Source organism: Danio rerio, chromosome 13 (genome assembly GCF_052040795.2).
Source record: "Danio rerio strain M-AB ecotype USA chromosome 13, GRCz13ab, whole genome shotgun sequence".
NCBI lineage: Eukaryota > Metazoa > Chordata > Actinopteri > Cypriniformes > Danionidae > Danio > Danio rerio.
Genome location: NC_141033.1, coordinates 45,207,329 through 45,223,748, shown reverse-complemented (window position 1 = coordinate 45,223,748; position 16,420 = coordinate 45,207,329). Strand labels below are relative to the sequence as shown.

Genomic DNA, 16,420 nt, shown 5'->3' with positions numbered 1-16,420 from the left:
TTCAAAAATATAGACTTTTTATTCATTCACAGTACAAACATTTATAAAAGCTCACCGAGCAAGCATTAAACCGATTAGACAGTGCTGGAGTTCAGCATCTTTCAAACACTTTGTAGAGGTCAGGCAGGCTGGCGATCTGCAGGACACTGCCGTCTTCACTCAAGTGTTTGGCAGGACTGAAGAGAGAGCGCAAAGCTTTGAAAAGCACATGCTCCACCTTCCACTGCCAGCTCATCTCAGCATCCTGAGTGAACACGTTAACACATTAGCCCCTTTCACACATGCAGACTTTTCCAAACATTCACAGGCAAATTCTAGTAACTATTTGACTTTTAAAAAATTTACGCTGGTAAGTTCGTTCTGGCAGCATTATGGACAGGATGTCTTAAATTCTTAAATTTCACAAACTAAATTTTAGGCTTTTAGAAGTCTTACTTTCACTGAAATGTTGTGGTGTAGGTCTGAAATCATTTTAAATGGGTCTTCATTTTACTATGTCTGTTTAAAGTTACCAAATCAGGCCAACACCCATTCAATCACCAACAATACATCTCAATAGAACTTTAACAAAAGTTACATTTTTAACCCTATTTACTAATATATTTTAAACTATCTTTGTTTCAAGAACATTTGTTTAAAAGTTCTCCATGTATTTGAAGCTATCTGGTCATTGACTTGGACAGACTGTTGTGCATGCATTTAGTTCGTTATAGTTTTAAAACATGTCATTTTAAAACAAACAAACATTGTTAAATAAAAATTAGTGCACGTATACAACTATATTTTGCATTTATTTTAACACATGATTTCAAATTTGTAGCCAAGAAAAAACTAAATTAGAAATGTTTTGATGAGGCAAGTAAAAATCGGTTCCATTAGTTCAATCAGGCCATCAGAAAAAAAAAAATCCTTAGTGTTTAGCTGTGTATAAGTCTGAAATTTCATTCATAGTAGTCTTAAAAAAAAGTCTTAAATTTGACTGGACTAAACCCGCAGAAACCCTATACTCATATGAATATTTTCTGGTATTACTATATATATGTTTGTTTGTGTATAGCATTATGATTACCTGTGGCTCGTCTGCGTCTGCCTCCAGTGTGTAGCTTTTCCTTATGGAGTAGAAATGACTGCATTCAACACTGAATTCACGGAAACACTCCTTTTCTTTATCCCAGTTCACCTGTTAGTTATATTTGACATCAGAATTTTTATTTATTAATATTTCTATAAAACCTTATAAACTACAGCCTAGAGTTTGATGAAATGCCAACCTCAGTGGCTAAACGCAAAATGAACATTGGCAGTCCCTCCATGGCAGGAGTGTAATTATCCAACAGCATGGGCAGACCTGTCAGGTTTCCCTCCTGTGAAGAAATTACACAACAGAATAACTAAATAACATTGAAATCTTTCATCACGTTGCCATTTTACCACAGTCAATTAGTAATTAAAAGTATTAATTTATTTTTATCATTTGAATTATGGCAGCGCGGTGGCGCAGTGGTTAGCACTGTCGCCTCACAGCAAGAAGGTCGCTGGTTCGAGCCCCAGTTGGGTTAGGTGGCATTTCTGTGTGGAGTTTGCATGTTCTCCCCGTGTTGGCATGGGTTTCCTGTGGGTGCTCCGGTTTCCCCCACAGTCCAAAGACATGCAGTATAGGTGAATTGGGTAAACTAAATTGTCTGTAGTGCATGTGTGTGAATGTGTGTGTATTGGCGTTTCCCAGTGATGGGTTGCAGCTGGTTTGTGGTTAATTCCGCTGTGGCGACCCCTGATTAATAAAGGGACTAAGCTGAAAATAAAATAAATGAATGAATTTGAGTCCTTCTGGCTTCATTGTGCAGTTAAAGGGATTGTTTGCACAATCATGAAAATTCTCAGCATTTACTCCCACTCAAGTGGTACTAAACTTTTATGAATTTCTTTCTTCTTCTGACCACGAAACAAGATATTCTGAAGAATGTTGGAAAAAATTCAGCCATTGACATACATAGTAGGAACACTTTGTAAGTCATTGGCTGTTTTTCCCCCTCCATTCTTCTGAATATCTTGTTTTGTGGTCAACAGAAAGAAAGAAACTCAAATAGGCTTGAACCCAGAGGAGCAGACTTTATCCATTTACATTAAGACACGCCAAACCTGTTCAAATAAATAGTTACAGCTTCTTGAGCTTACTGCAAATCTCATCCATTTTCCTTCGGCTTAGTCCCTTATTTATCTGGGGTCACCACAGCGGAATGAACCGCCAACTAATCCAGCATATGTTCTATGCAGAGGGTACCCTTCCAGCTGCAACCCAGTACTGGGAAACAACCATTTACACTCACATTCACACACTCATGCACTGGCCAATTTAGCACATGTCTTTGAATACAGAAATGCCATCTGGTCCAGATGGGACTTGAACCAGTAACCTTCTTGCTGTGAGGTGATAATGTTAACCACAGATTCACCCTCGCAAATCTCTTAAATTGATATAAGTGGAGAATGTGTCACTCACTGCATCTATTTCCAAGGAAAAGTATTCTTCCAGCATTTCTGCTTTCTGCTTCAGGAAATCCACAATATACTGGGCCAGTCCTTCTTTCGGACCATCCTCCTCTGTCCATCCACTTTCCTCAGAATCCAGAGCCAACATGGCCAGATCATAGAGCGGAGCTGGATTCTGAACAAACACAACTTTAGTTTATGTCTGTTGAGTTCATCTGATCTAACTTATTATTTATATTTAAAGGCACAGTATGTCATTCGCACCTCTAGAGGGCGCATATTTACAACAAACAAATTTAGTTTGTTGACACTAATTGAGTGTGGAATCATTGGGAGTTTTATAACATCCTACGGGACTCTTGAACAGCAGAAATCATATTGATGGATGAGCTAAAGTATTCAACTCTTATTATCATGCCAGAGTAAAGCTGTTCTGTTATGTGGCGCTGCAAAAAGGGGCGGATTAAACAAGATTATTAGACATTAAAAAAGCGAGCGATTGCTCCATGTTTTACATTCCTGTTCATAGAGGTCATGTTTTGATCCTCGATTGGTCTCACGCAGTCAATGTAATTTCGCAGGTCAGAGTTCACCGAACTTGAACTTTGCACTGCAGCAACCGGCGAAACTTGACGTATGACCTTGCGCTTCCGGTCTGATGCATTCGCAAGCATATGAATGGAAGTCTATGGGCAGACAAGACCGGTGTGACCTCAGCTTCAGACTGAATGCTGTCTAAGCAAAACGAGAGTGCTAAAGCAATTACTGATTAGAGACAGGTGTGAATGGCATGAAAGCAGCTGAGCTTTTATTATGCCACAGTCCACCACGTCCTACTCTTCAAGTCATAATCACATGGAGAAGATGCAGCGCTGTTTTATCATAATACGCTCCATCCCACTAATAAAAATGCTTTAAAAACCACAATAAAACATGGGATAATTTAAGTACATATTTAAACAAAATATATATCACTGTTCTAGTGTTTAAGCTTGCATATTGTGCCTTTAATTACAAAGAAACCATTAAAAAACAAAAATACAATGAATGTAACCCACCGACAATCGAAGAACGCCGAAGTTACCAAAGTCGTAGACTAAAATTTGATAAAACAGCTCCTGACTGTAAAAAACAGAACAGAAATTAATGTTTGTTAACACAAACTGACTATAAAATAGTGAAATTATTTAAAAATATACAGTCAAGCCTGAAATTATTCATTCATGAAATATTATTCATATTTTTTTCCACAATGATGCATCTTGTATATGGTCTTACTAGTTTTTGGGAGAAGCCCATGTCATTTACGTTGAATAAATGTAACTTTGTTAGAATTTGCCATAATTTTCAGTCTTGACTGTATATATCCAATAGCAAGAGTCATGAATGAAGTGGTTTTTCACCTGAGTTTGGTTGTATTGAGCAGGTAGAGTTTGGTCTGGTGCTGCACCAAAGTCCACTGAGGACTGACTGAACCTACAAATGAGTGATTCTGCAGCAGCTCCTGTAAACCTGTGAGGACAAACACAGCCTTCAAAATGCTTGCAACTACAGTTGAAGTCAAAATTATTCGCCCTCCTGTGAATTTTTCTTTTTAAATATTTCCCAAATGATGTTCAACAGAGCAAGGAGTTTTTTACAGTATGTCCTATAATACTTTTTCTTCAGGAGAAAAGTCTTATTTGTTTTATTTTGGCTAGAATAAAAGCAGTTTTAAATTTTTTTTAGCCCCCTTAAGCGATATTTTGTTTTCATTGTCTACATAACAAACCACTGTTATACAATGACTTGCCTATATACTATATCCTAATTAACATAATTAAGCCTTTAAATTGCACTTTAAGCTGAATGCTTGTATCTTGGAAAGTATCTAGTGTTTTTTTTTCGGCCGTGTTTGTAAAAGGAAAACTTTAAGCAAGACTAAAAACTTTGGTGTGTTCTATTTCCTGCTTGACCTTTGTGAGTTTGCAGCTCAATCTGGTCCCGAAGCTCCTTTATGCTGGTCAGTTTAACGATTCGTCTCCTGGGAAGAGAAGCAGCTGTCATATCCTCCTTCACCTCCTCAACATGAGGCCTTTTCCTGAAACACACACACACAGATACACAACAGGCTCATCTTCTGATTCCACAGAGTACATCGAAGAAAAGAAAGCGACGTGAGTACTGCAATTGTTAATACCTATATTGTTTGATGTCAAATGATATTACTGCCAGGCTGCTCTTTGAAAACCATTAGACAAATTGTTATAAGGAGAGTATTTTGATGGATATTTTTTTTGAAAAGGTACTACCAGGAAGAATCTTAAATTATTTATCAAAAATTTTACTAAAAAATCATATTTAACATTGAATATATTTTTGTGTGAATTTTATTTATTTATATTTGTATAAGTAACTTTTTATTTGTATTAGTTTTTATCATGTAATATTTTATGTACATCCATTTTGCCATAAAATAGCTTAAGTTGCGGATGTGGCAATAAATAAATAAATAATAAATAAAATAAATAAATAATGTCAAATGATAGTTTTGTTCTTCAAACAGTCAAAAAAATTAAATTTTTTAAGTGAAAACACTTGATTAAATTACAAATAGCACTGAAAATCCTTGGATATATTTTGTGGCTGTAGAGATATTTACTTCAGCGCATCAGATATTTTTTTTACCAGTTTTCTGGAGTACTTTATTTTTTTAGATTTTAACAGATTTGTGTGTGTTATTGAGCGTCAGTTAAGACAACATTAACACCTGTCAGCTTTAATTGTGGGAAAAACTGGATACTTTTGAGCTTTTGTCAGCTAATTTCATCTTCCAGGTTTAAAATCATTTTTGGGGCGGAATCAAAATTGGTGGTGATGCATCGGTTTCTCATTATTATTCATAGCAAACTTTTTTTATCCTATGAGACGGCCCTGCTTCTTAATTATTCATGAGAGCGCGTGCTTACCAGAAGGCAAGGCAGACCTGCCAATCTGTGAGATTCAATGAATGGGTGAGACTGTGTCCACGCACAGCACAGGTAGTATGTGTTTGTTTCCATGATTCACGATGTTTGTTGTTTGTTTTTCTCCGTGATGCTGTCAGAGCCGATATAGCGAAGCTGTTAGTTTACAGCACGCATTTTTGTCGAGAGAGCTGTATAAGAATTGGAGAATGGCAGACTTTGTCTTTTATCAGTTAAGTTCGTTACCATTCAGACACATCGGCTATCCGTGCTGCTTTGTTTGCCTATTTTAAAAACCCTAAATTCACCAAAATTTTGTCTTGTAGGTCTTAAATAATTGTAAACGTGTCTTAATTTTTCTTTGTCCATAAAAAGTCACCCAATTGGGTATACACTCATCCAATCCGTCATAAAAGAACTTTTACCAAAACTCTATTTACCAATATGGTTTAATCATCGCTCTTACAATAATGTTTGTTTAAAAGTTCTCTGTGTATTTATCGTTTATATATGGTGAGGACACTGACCTGGACGAACTGTTGTGCGTGCATTTAGTTTATTATAATTTTTAAAGATTGTATGTGAAATGTGTAAGAATACAACTAGGGTGTGCTTGTTTTGACAATTTAAAATGTGTGGCTAAAAATTTACTTACTATAATATAATCTATAATAAATAAGTCCTATAAGTCTGAAATTGAGTTAATAATGGTCTTAAAAAAAGTCTTAAATTTGACTTTGTGAAACCTGCAGAAACCATGGAATATAGTGTGCTGTCGCTTTAAGAGCCAGTGCAGTTGCTTTATGTTTTCACTTTCACATGCTGTTTCATTCTTAACTCTTTATGTTCAGTTAGTTCTTCATAACAAACGGGAAATAACATGAGAAATTACTAAGTGCCACATTTTTGCATGTATATGATCAGTTAGGTGCTCACCTTAAGATGACAACATGGTGTGTGTGAGGCTGAACGCACACAACAGCATGCGTTCATTTTCACGCTTTTTAAAACATTAATGAATCGAATAAACATCAATAAATGAAGCGCGTTCCTTGCTGCAAAAGTCACACTATAATACATGCTTTAACTAATTTTCATGTGAAACTGAGCTTTGCAGTGGAACAAATGCATACTGCTGGAAAATAGGCGGGATATAACACAATAATCATTTTATCTCGATTCATGTTTTTTAATAATTGTTGGAAGCCAAAGTTGATATCAAAACTTTATTTCCATAATTGCTCAGCCCTAGTGCATTATCTGCATTTCACCTTGGTGGTGCTTCATCACCAGGAGGTTGAGCATCAGTCTGAGGATCCTCTCCGTCACACGGCTCCACATCAGCAGCTGTCAGCAGCTCTGCGTCGTCCAGCTCCACCGAGTCTTGTACAGCAGTTGACGTGCTGGAGGTTTTTTCTGTCTTTCTTTGAGCAGCAGATGATGAAGATGAGGCTGACGGCTGGAGAAATGCATCAAGCTTCTGGGCTTTACTGTCAGTGCGGACCATCTGATGGGCGTAAACTCGCTCCTGGGAATCTGCTGAGGAACTAGAAGCTTTCGCCACGCTTGCAGATGCTGAAAGTCCCGGAAGTAGAGTCTGTGGATCGTACATATTAGTCAAGGGGTCAGATAAAAAAAACAAAAAACACACTGAAGGGATAGTTCACTCAAAAATGAAAACTTCTGTCATGATTTATTCAGCCCTCGTTAGTTTCAAAACCCTTAGGAGTTTCTTTCATCTGTTGAACATCTGTTTGAAACTGGAGCCATTGACTTTACTGCTTTTCTTAGTAAAGTTAAAGACACCCTGAAGTATGTTTTTCAGATTTGTGTGTTGAGCATCAGTTAAGACAACGTTAATCACTGTAAGCTTTAATTGTGGGGAAAACTGGATCATTTTGAGCTCCTGTCAGCTTTTGTCTTCCGAGTGTAAAATCATTATTGGGGCGGGATCAAAATCGGAAACGTAGCGCTCAATTGCTAATGGAGCGATGACATGTCAGTTGTTTTATTATTATTCATAGACTGAGTTTTCTTATCCTATGAGAAGTTCCTGCTTCTAAATTATTGATGACAGCACATGCTTTCGATCACAGACCCATATGGGCAGACCTGGCAAGCTGTGAGACCACAGCCGCCACGCACGACATGCAGTATTTAGCCATTCATAAAGGGTGGTATGTGTTTGTTTTCATGATCCATGGGGTTTGTTGCATGGTTTTCCCCATGATGCTGTCAGGGCCGATACAGCAAAGCTGTTTGTGTGTAGCAAGCATTTGTCAGTAGAGCTATACGAGAATTGGAGAATGATGGACTTTGTCTTTTATCAGTTGAGTTTGTTACCATTCAGACACATCGCCTATATCCGAGCTGTCGGTTTCGCCATACGTTTAAAATCTTTCAGATTACCAGAAGGGCTAATGGTTGGAATAGACAGCGAAAGAGACCTGCTGCACTGCTCTCTCACTGTGTCTGCATTCAGACTCTGGGATTAAGTAGGAGAGAAGTCCTCCTTATTTATAGTGTTTGATGATTATCTTTATAATGATATAACAATTTGTGTTTTGTGTATAAACTATATGAAATTATGACTAGCCTATCATATATGTAGCAGGGCATGAAAGTACTTACTGTTTATTTCCTTGCATTTTAACTATGTAAACTGTAAAATCATGGGTTTCCTCATGGTTTGTGAAAAAACTTTGAGCTAGACTTAAACTGAAAGAGGGGAGTTTCATGACCCTTTAGTTTTTGTCTTGTTTCTAGCCTGCTATGGAGGTCTATGGCTACAGGCCCCAGTATACTTCCAACAAAATTTAAAAAAGAACTGAAATTGCATAATTTCAAACAAAATCCCGCCACAAACTTCAGTTTGTTTGGAAACCGCTCACTAAAGGAAACTTTTTGGAGCAGTTAATTTTGGTCCTAAACAACTTTGAGCTATCATTGAATATGTTTACATGGACATCAGTAATCTAATTATTGGCCTTAATCTGAATAAGACAATAACATGGTTAAGGTGTTTACATGAGTTACTTTTTGAATGTTTCTTTCATGATCCCGTATTACATGTTATAACACAATTCGATTAACGTCATTGCGTCACCGCGCTATCCACATTTTCTCCGGAGTTGTAATTTCAGGTGTTTAATTTTTAATTTGTCGACGTTAACCGCAGTTTGGCACTTTCACTTTCATTCAGGAACATTTCATGATGCCCCCCTTGACAAACGAGATATTGGATGCGAGTATGAACTGCTGGAAGAGTGTTGTTTTAATGGATTTTGACATCGTATGGGGAAAAAACCTCGGCATTACATGATGCAGGTGTCTGTGGTCCTTCAATGATTCTATTGACGCAGAGAATAGTGTGAAACAGCCGTGTGTGTGTGTAGACTATCCTGTCGCAAAATGCGAATATCTAACACAACGGTAATAGTTTGATTGCGGTGTTTACATATCTGTACTGCACTTTAATAATGCGACTAAAATCAGCATATTCCACCTGTCTTATTCCGATTTCTATTTATTTTAATTATGAGCTAAATCAGATCAAATTAATCAAAAATCGCTCTTAACATGGAAGACTCTTAATCAGAGTATTGTCTTCGGATTATTCGGATTAATCGGATTATTAGTGTCCATGTAAACGCACTCACAGTTCCTTGATGATTATAACATACAGTGTCTGTCTGTACTTCTCTAGCGACAGTCTAGAAAAAGCTGTTTACCTTATATCATGTTTGGAACCACCTAAAGTTGATTAAATGGTGAGTAAATTTTCGTTTTTGGGTGAACGATCACATTAAATGTAAGTAAAAATTCACCTGTGTGAAGTACGTGCGAGAGGAATTGGAGCCGAGGAGTTTACTCTCGATGTGCTTCTGAATGCTCTCGATGATGGAGTCCTCGTGCAGGAAGTGCACCTCATGTTTTGTCGGGTGAACGTTTACATCAATGTTTTGAGGAGCAATCTCTAAACTTCAGAACAAGATCAAGTGCAAAGTATTAGCGTGCTTACTTCATACAATATCAAGTGTGCATAATTAGACATTTTGTGCTGTCTGTAACTATACTTTTGAGCATGCGGGTCAGTTTAGGACCATGATCTGAAAAAAAATCAGATCTGAGAAAAAAGTCAGATTTGAGCACTAAGCCTCGCAGTGTGAAAGTAGCCTAGGAGCCTGAGCCCGATTTAAACCAGACTATTTTTAATACGTCGGCTGTAAGACATCGTCAACTGCAATTCTGAGTTGTTTAAACTACAGTAATGAGTTTAGATTGATCTTATTGAATAATGCAACAAGGAGGAAATGTGTAAACTGTTTTTTCAGAATGGATCGTAACTAAAGAGGACATTGAAGGCTGACTGTCATCCTTTCTGCCATGGCAAGACTGCTTTGTGTGTTTGTTCATCATGGAAGTCCCCATTTTTTTGCTATCACCTCTTTTACACCACAAGCGCGAGTAGAGCATGAGCAGTGCGTGTCTTTTTCGGCGTCCATGTTAACATAATAGAGCTTTCATACCGCACACACAAGAAGCACATCAGAGCTGAAGCAACAGTGCTGCGATTATTATCACGCTCGATTAAAGTGACAGTGCATTGATAATGACCAAAAACACATTAAATGACAGTGAAAAGTTGCAATTTTACCAAATAAATGCATCGATTTATGCAATTTCTGCTCTACATACGCACTGCTTCACCTCTGCTTGTGCTTGCAGTGTGAATGTGTGCCAGTGGAGGAGACGCTGTTGGAGGAGCTAGAGCTGCGCATGACACGCGTTGCGAATTGTGCAACTTTGTAGACTTACATATGTTGTTTATGCCGTCTTTGCTAAAATATTCAAATAATATTTATAATTATGACATAAGCTTTTCACCCAATAAGGCTAATTAAGTAATAACTAAAAAAAACACATGCTTGATCGTGGCAAGAAATATCGGCCTGACCCATACTGGGCCTGGGCAGAGAATCTAAACTGAATTTTCAGCATCATTTACAAACATTTACTGTGTTGAAAATAGTCAACACAGTCAATGGGAGAAAAACCATATTAATTTTTTGCAAAATTTAATAACTAGAAAGTTTAAAAGTAGTGCATCTATTGAAAATGTTAAATCTTTTCTGACACTATAAATGTCTTTATGGTCACTTTTTACCAATTCAATTCGATTTCTTGCTGAATAGTATACATTCACTTAACTGTGATTTTCAAATAACATATGTTTGCATAAATTAAGTTATTGATTTACCTGAGATAAAGAAAAGGATGAGTGTTTTTGGGAAGATAAGCGGTGTAGACGGTCTCAATTGCTTTCTTCAAGGCACTAGACTCCACCAATCGATCTAGAAGACAACAAGGTGATTAAAAAGATGTGCTTATCCATAATAAAAAAGAAAACTTTGGTAGATTTAAACTCATAACACATACGATTGATAAAAAGGATAAGGATGCATTTCTTGACAGAGTAGTTAGCATTGGAGATGTAGCCCTTCACTTTAAAAGCAAATTTCTGATCCTCGCATTCAACTTCAATCAGCTCCCTGAAACACAAACACATACAGAGATGCTCACGTCAAATCAAAGTATGCTTAAGTTAAAATGCTCACAGTACCTGAGAATAGGCTAATAAAAGTACCTGCTAACTGCGACTCCAAACACCACACGGATGTTGTCCAGCACAGAGGCGTTTGGGAGAGTCTTCACATCTGCAACCATCTCACCTTGCTAGACAGAGAGATGAAATCTTATTATACAATTATAAATAGACTTTACTCTTTTAATTTAATTGAGTATCATTAATTAAAGTTTTAGTGTTTTTTCATCATTTTACTATACAATATGGGTCAACGATTAACAGGAAAATTGTAAAAATAAATAAAATAAAAGTAAATAAAAATAAATAAAAGAGCAATACAGCCTGATTTAAGTGTATTTTTTAGAAAGTAATGACTATTGTATGTTGTTATCATGATTTGCAGCAGATTAAAAGTTTAAAAAGATTAAAAATGTCACTCAGTGAAGTTGAAATACCAAAAGAAAAGGTCATAAAAAGACGTATTTACAACAAAAATCATTTGACGATGTATTAAAAGACTCTGATTAAAGATCTCAGTGCAGCCATACAATACCATTTAATTGTCATTTCAAAACTTTACACTTTGCCACTGTCCTTCAAACCACTGTCAGCAAAAATATTATAATTTAAAATATTTTTAAAATGATCATAATCAAAACATTTATTATGAGATATACATTTTAATTAGTAGTCAGCTCAGAATAAGTATGTGCCATTATATTTGCTTTAAATTTAGCATAATCATACATTTAGTATGAGATATATATTTTAATTTCCACAGCTCAGAATATGTGGCATTATCTTTTTACTTTAAAATTAGCATAATGATAAATTTAGTATGTGATATACATTTTAATTGGTACCGCTCAGAATAAGTATGTGGCATTACATTTACTTATACTTTATAGAATATTTTACATTATAATAAATGAAAACGTAATTATTTTTTACAATGTTATGATTATACCGCCCATATTTATTTGAAGATGAAACTTTAACAACATTTAATATGCACTGTACGTATTGAGTCACACATACATTTGATCAAAAATTCTACCCATATATTTACGTTTAGCTGGCAAAATCAATTCTGCTATGAAATAAGCTTGTCACCTTCTTGACAGAAAAACTTTTCCCAGAGTTGTGAATGGCGTATCTGTCAAAAAGAAATGTACGCAGGTTGACATGGACAATCATTCAGGATCTAAAGATAAAAGAAGAGCCTTCTGAATGTCGTGAAACACACCTGCTCACAACCTCGACGATTCTGGAATATTCCTCACTGGGGCTCTTTAGGGCTTTCCGTCGCGTAGACACATTATAAAACAGATCCTCTACCTGAGGGGAAAACATTAAGGAAACGATGAATAGAGGATTTATATTGTTATAAAAATGTCTTAATGTCAGGTAAACCTACAGAAATCAGTGTCCCCTGGTTTCCAGCACAGGGTTTGGGTGGAGATTTCAATTTCCCGTCACAGTAATTGGCCCTGTCAACAAAAAGCAGTCAAAATTTACACTTTACAAAAGAAAATAATATATAATTCATGAAATAATATTCTATGGCAAAACTGTAATGGCAAAGAAAGTGTTCCCAGAGTTCATTAAGATTCTTTGGATTCATCTTCAATTCATCTGCCTCCTCGTTCTTACGCCAGACATGCTCAATAATGTTTGAGTCTGGTGACTGGGATGGCCAATCCTGGAGCACCTTGACCTTTGTTGCTTTCAGGAACTTTGATGTGGAGGCTGAAGTATGAGGAGGAGCGCTATCCTGCTGAAGATTTTGCCCTCTCCTGTGGATGTAAGGTAATTGACAGCACAAATGTCTTGGTACCTCAGGCTGTTGATGTTGCCATCCACTCTGCAGATCTCCCGCACGCCCCCATACTAAATGTAACCCCAAACCATGATTTTTCCTTCCCCAAACTTGACTGATTTTTTTGAGAATCTTTGCTCCATGTGGGTTTCAATAGGTCTTTTGCAGTATTTGTGATGATTGGGATGCAGCTCAACAGATGATTCATCAGAAAAATCTACCTTCTGCCAATTTTACAAATGATCAACTAGAAGTCAAGTTGCTCGTACAACTAAGATCGATGACCAGGGCCAGACGGAATCTGCGGACGTTTTTTGTTATTTCTGCTGAGATTTTTGGTAAAAATTTGCAGATTTCTGCGGAATTATTTTGGGAGTATCCAGCGGAGTATCATAACTAAAACCTTAATATATGAAATAAAAAGTAATCAATTTCTGAATAAAAACTGAATAAATTCAGATTTACACATTTACTCAAGTAAATAAACAGAATTAATGATGGGCTAAAAATCTGCAGGAATTCTGCGGAAAATCTGCGGAATTCTGCGTGCGAAGATTCCGTGTGGGCCAATCGATGACAAGACTTTTGTCAGGTAGTGTGTATTATGCAATTTATAAAATAAAAAAATAAATATATACCTGTAAGCACATTTAGCATCTGCTGTTTTTGTGGTGATGGTGACGTGAGCTACATGACTTATACTGGCGAGGGCCTACAAAAAGAAGAATAGAGCTGATTTATTAAAGTTGATCAATAAACAGTGGGATTATTTTCAGATGAAGGGATTCATACTTCTCCTCTGAATCCGTATGTTGCGATGGATGACAAATCTTCAAAAGACTGCAGCTTGCTGGTCGTAAAACGCTCACAGACTATTTCCATATCATCTTTCTGTTAAACATAAACACACAACAAAGCTCCAAACAATATATCTTAATATTTAAAATGAGTTTTTAATGTGTGACAGATAAAAAAAGAAGTGATTTACTCTAATTCCAGTGCCATTGTCCTGAATAAGGATGAGTTTCAGTCCGCCCTCTTTCACTGTTATCTGGATGTTCGTAGACTTTGCATCCAAACTAGAGATTTAACATGAAGTTTTTAAAATATTTTAAAATATTTTAAAATATATATATTTTATAGACTTTGCAGCAGTATATTCACATATTGAGGTAAAGTTGGTTTTATATTCACACATTCGGACTTTTATCTACTTAATATAATTTCAGAAAAGTATTTTTGCAAATCATATTAGCAGCCAATGAATATCAAACTTCCCTGTGTTCATAGCCTTAAAGGTATATTGCATGCATTTTATGCTAAATTTAACGCAAATGTCACAGGAATGACAGAAACACGGGTATAATTGTACATTTATTTTTATTATATATTTGTAGTATTTATTTGTAGAATTTATTTATAATTTTAATCAATTGCTGTGAATGATAACAATTTAAACTTGGTAACACTGCTGAAAAATCCAGCTTAAACCTGCCTATGCTGGTTAGCTGGTTTTAGCTGGTCAACCTGGTTTTGACCAGCCTGGTTTTAGAGGGATTTTGGCTATTTCCAAGCTGGTTTCCAACCATTTCCTGACTGGTCTTAGCTGGTCAGGCTGGAAAATTACCAGCTAAAACCAACCTGACCAGCCTGGTTTAAGCTGGACATAGCTAGTTTTGGCTGGTCAAGCTGGTATTAGCTGGTCATCTCCCAGCCTGACCAGCTAAGACCAGGCTGGAAATGGCCAAAACCCCTCTAAAATCAGGCTGGTCAACCAGCCAACCATCCTAGGCTGGTTTAAGCTGTATTTTTCAGCAGGGAGGGAAGTATTTGTTTTCTAAATAAGATGTAGGTTCAATTGAGCTGAGGACAAGGACAATGACAGGGTCTGTACATTTGTAAAGTGTTTTTAATAGAGAACAAAAATCTGAGAACCAAATTAATGACATATTCCTTTACAGAACAAACTCAGAAATCAACCATCAGTCCATTTTTAATAAATTTGGATGAAATATTTTTATTTACTGTATTTGTTTTTATTTTAGGGACAGATATTGTACGTTTCCTGTAGAACAGGGGTGTCCAAACTTTTTGGGCCGAGGGCCAGATGCAAAAAAACAAACGTTGTTGCGGGCCAAATTTTACATACATCACACAGACACGCATATATATATATATACAGTTGAAGTCAGAATTATTAGCCCCCCTAAATTATTAGCCCCCATTTATTTTGTCCCCAATTTCTGTTTAACGGAGAGAAGATTTTTCTAAACACATTAGTTTTAGTAACTCTTTTCTAATAACTGATTTATTTTATCTTTGCCATGATGACAGTAAATAATATTTGACTAGATATTTTTAAGACACTTCTATACAGCTTAAAGTGACATTTAAAGGCTTAACTAGGTTAATCAAGTTAACTAGTCAAGTTAAGGTAATTAGGCAAGTTATTTTATAACAATGGTTTGTTCTGAAGACTTAAGGGGCTAATAATTTTGACCTTAAAATGGTTCATAAAAAAATTTAAACCGCTTTTTATTCTAGCCGAAATAAAACAAAAGTCTTTCTCCAAAAGAAAAAATATTATCAGACATACTGTAAAAATGTCCTTGCTCTGTTAAATATCATTTGGGAAATATTTAAAAAAGAAGAAATAAATCAAAGAGGGGCTAATAATTCGGACGGACGGACGGACGGACGGACAGACGGACAGACAGACAGACAGACAGACAGACAGACAGACAGACAGACAGATAGATAGATAGATAGATAGATCATAACAAGAACTACTGCTTAATTGAATGCATGTAATAGCGATACCCGGTGGTTATTTATTGAATTACGTTCATTTTTGTATAGCGGGCCAGATTATATTATTATTTATTAAAAGCCTCGCGGGCCGCCACAAAACTGATTGCGGGCCGCAGATGGCCCGCGGGCCGTAGTTTGGACACGCCTGCTGTAGAATGTAATTCTCACTTAAAAACAACATTTGCACAATTTAATCGACCGTGAACAAAGTTGGACTACTTTGATAGTAATTGGCTGCTAATCTGAGTGATTTCCAAAGACTACTTTTCTGAAAGTATATTATAAGGATGAAGCCTGAATGTGCGACTATTAACCAACTTTACCTTAGTAACGTTAATTGAGTTTTCTTTACCCCAACACTGGTGGTGGTTAACACTAGTGACAGCATTGATTATGTAGGTTATACATAAAGAGCCATCGCGTATGATATTGATCTATTTTTTTTAGTTAAGTTATTGAATTGCTCAGTAAATTACTGTACTCACCAGTTCTCCATCATCTCTTTGATAGCATTGGCAGGCCGCTGGATAATCTCTCCGGCTGCGATGCGGTTCACTACAGTCTCGTCGAGTCTGCGGATGACTCCCGCCATCATCAACTCATTCACTAGATCACAAAGAAACACTCAGACGGATTCACAATTGTAGAATAGAAAATATTGCAAAGCCAAAACACGTGAAGGTTTGTTTACGTCCTACAGCACACCCGCAGAAGTTCAGGCGCGAATAACGAACGCCCGCCTCCTCGCCGAGAGCTGTGATTGGCTGC

At 36.5% G+C, this 16,420-nt stretch overlaps 1 protein-coding gene across 5 annotated transcripts; it reads right to left on the bottom strand.

Annotated features, from left to right (window-relative positions):
* mlh1 (mutL homolog 1, colon cancer, nonpolyposis type 2 (E. coli)) lies at positions 1–16,386 on the bottom strand. 5 transcript variants are annotated; one of them, XM_087277696.1, is made up of 21 exons: positions 16,344–16,386; positions 16,138–16,258; positions 13,830–13,920; positions 13,634–13,732; positions 13,409–13,553; positions 12,914–13,112; positions 12,440–12,593; positions 12,269–12,360; positions 12,136–12,178; positions 11,083–11,171; positions 10,875–10,987; positions 10,696–10,789; positions 9,263–9,416; positions 6,707–7,032; positions 4,446–4,570; positions 3,894–4,002; positions 3,549–3,612; positions 2,501–2,665; positions 1,272–1,364; positions 1,070–1,180; positions 1–244 (listed from the first exon to the last, which is right to left on the bottom strand). In XM_087277696.1, the coding sequence occupies exons 10-21, from the start codon at positions 11,160–11,162 to the stop codon at positions 92–94; spliced, it is 1,587 nt and encodes a 528-aa protein (XP_087133822.1). In that variant the 5' UTR covers positions 11,163–11,171; positions 12,136–12,178; positions 12,269–12,360; positions 12,440–12,593; positions 12,914–13,112; positions 13,409–13,553; positions 13,634–13,732; positions 13,830–13,920; positions 16,138–16,258; positions 16,344–16,386; the 3' UTR covers positions 1–91.
* Between the last annotated feature and the right edge of the window lie 34 nt (positions 16,387–16,420).

Excerpts from the sequence above, each read along its gene's own strand:
- mlh1 (XM_087277696.1), bottom strand. The coding sequence starts at position 11,162 with ATGGTTGCAGATGTGAAGACTCTCCCAAACGCCTCTGTGCTGGACAAC. Across the intron at positions 10,988-11,082 it reads TTTGGAGTCGCAGTTAGCAG|GGAGCTGATTGAAGTTGAAT; the intron begins GTACTTTTATTA and ends TTTGTGTTTCAG. Across the intron at positions 245-1,069 it reads CAGACGCAGACGAGCCACAG|GATGCTGAGATGAGCTGGCA; the intron begins GTAATCATAATG and ends GTGTTCACTCAG.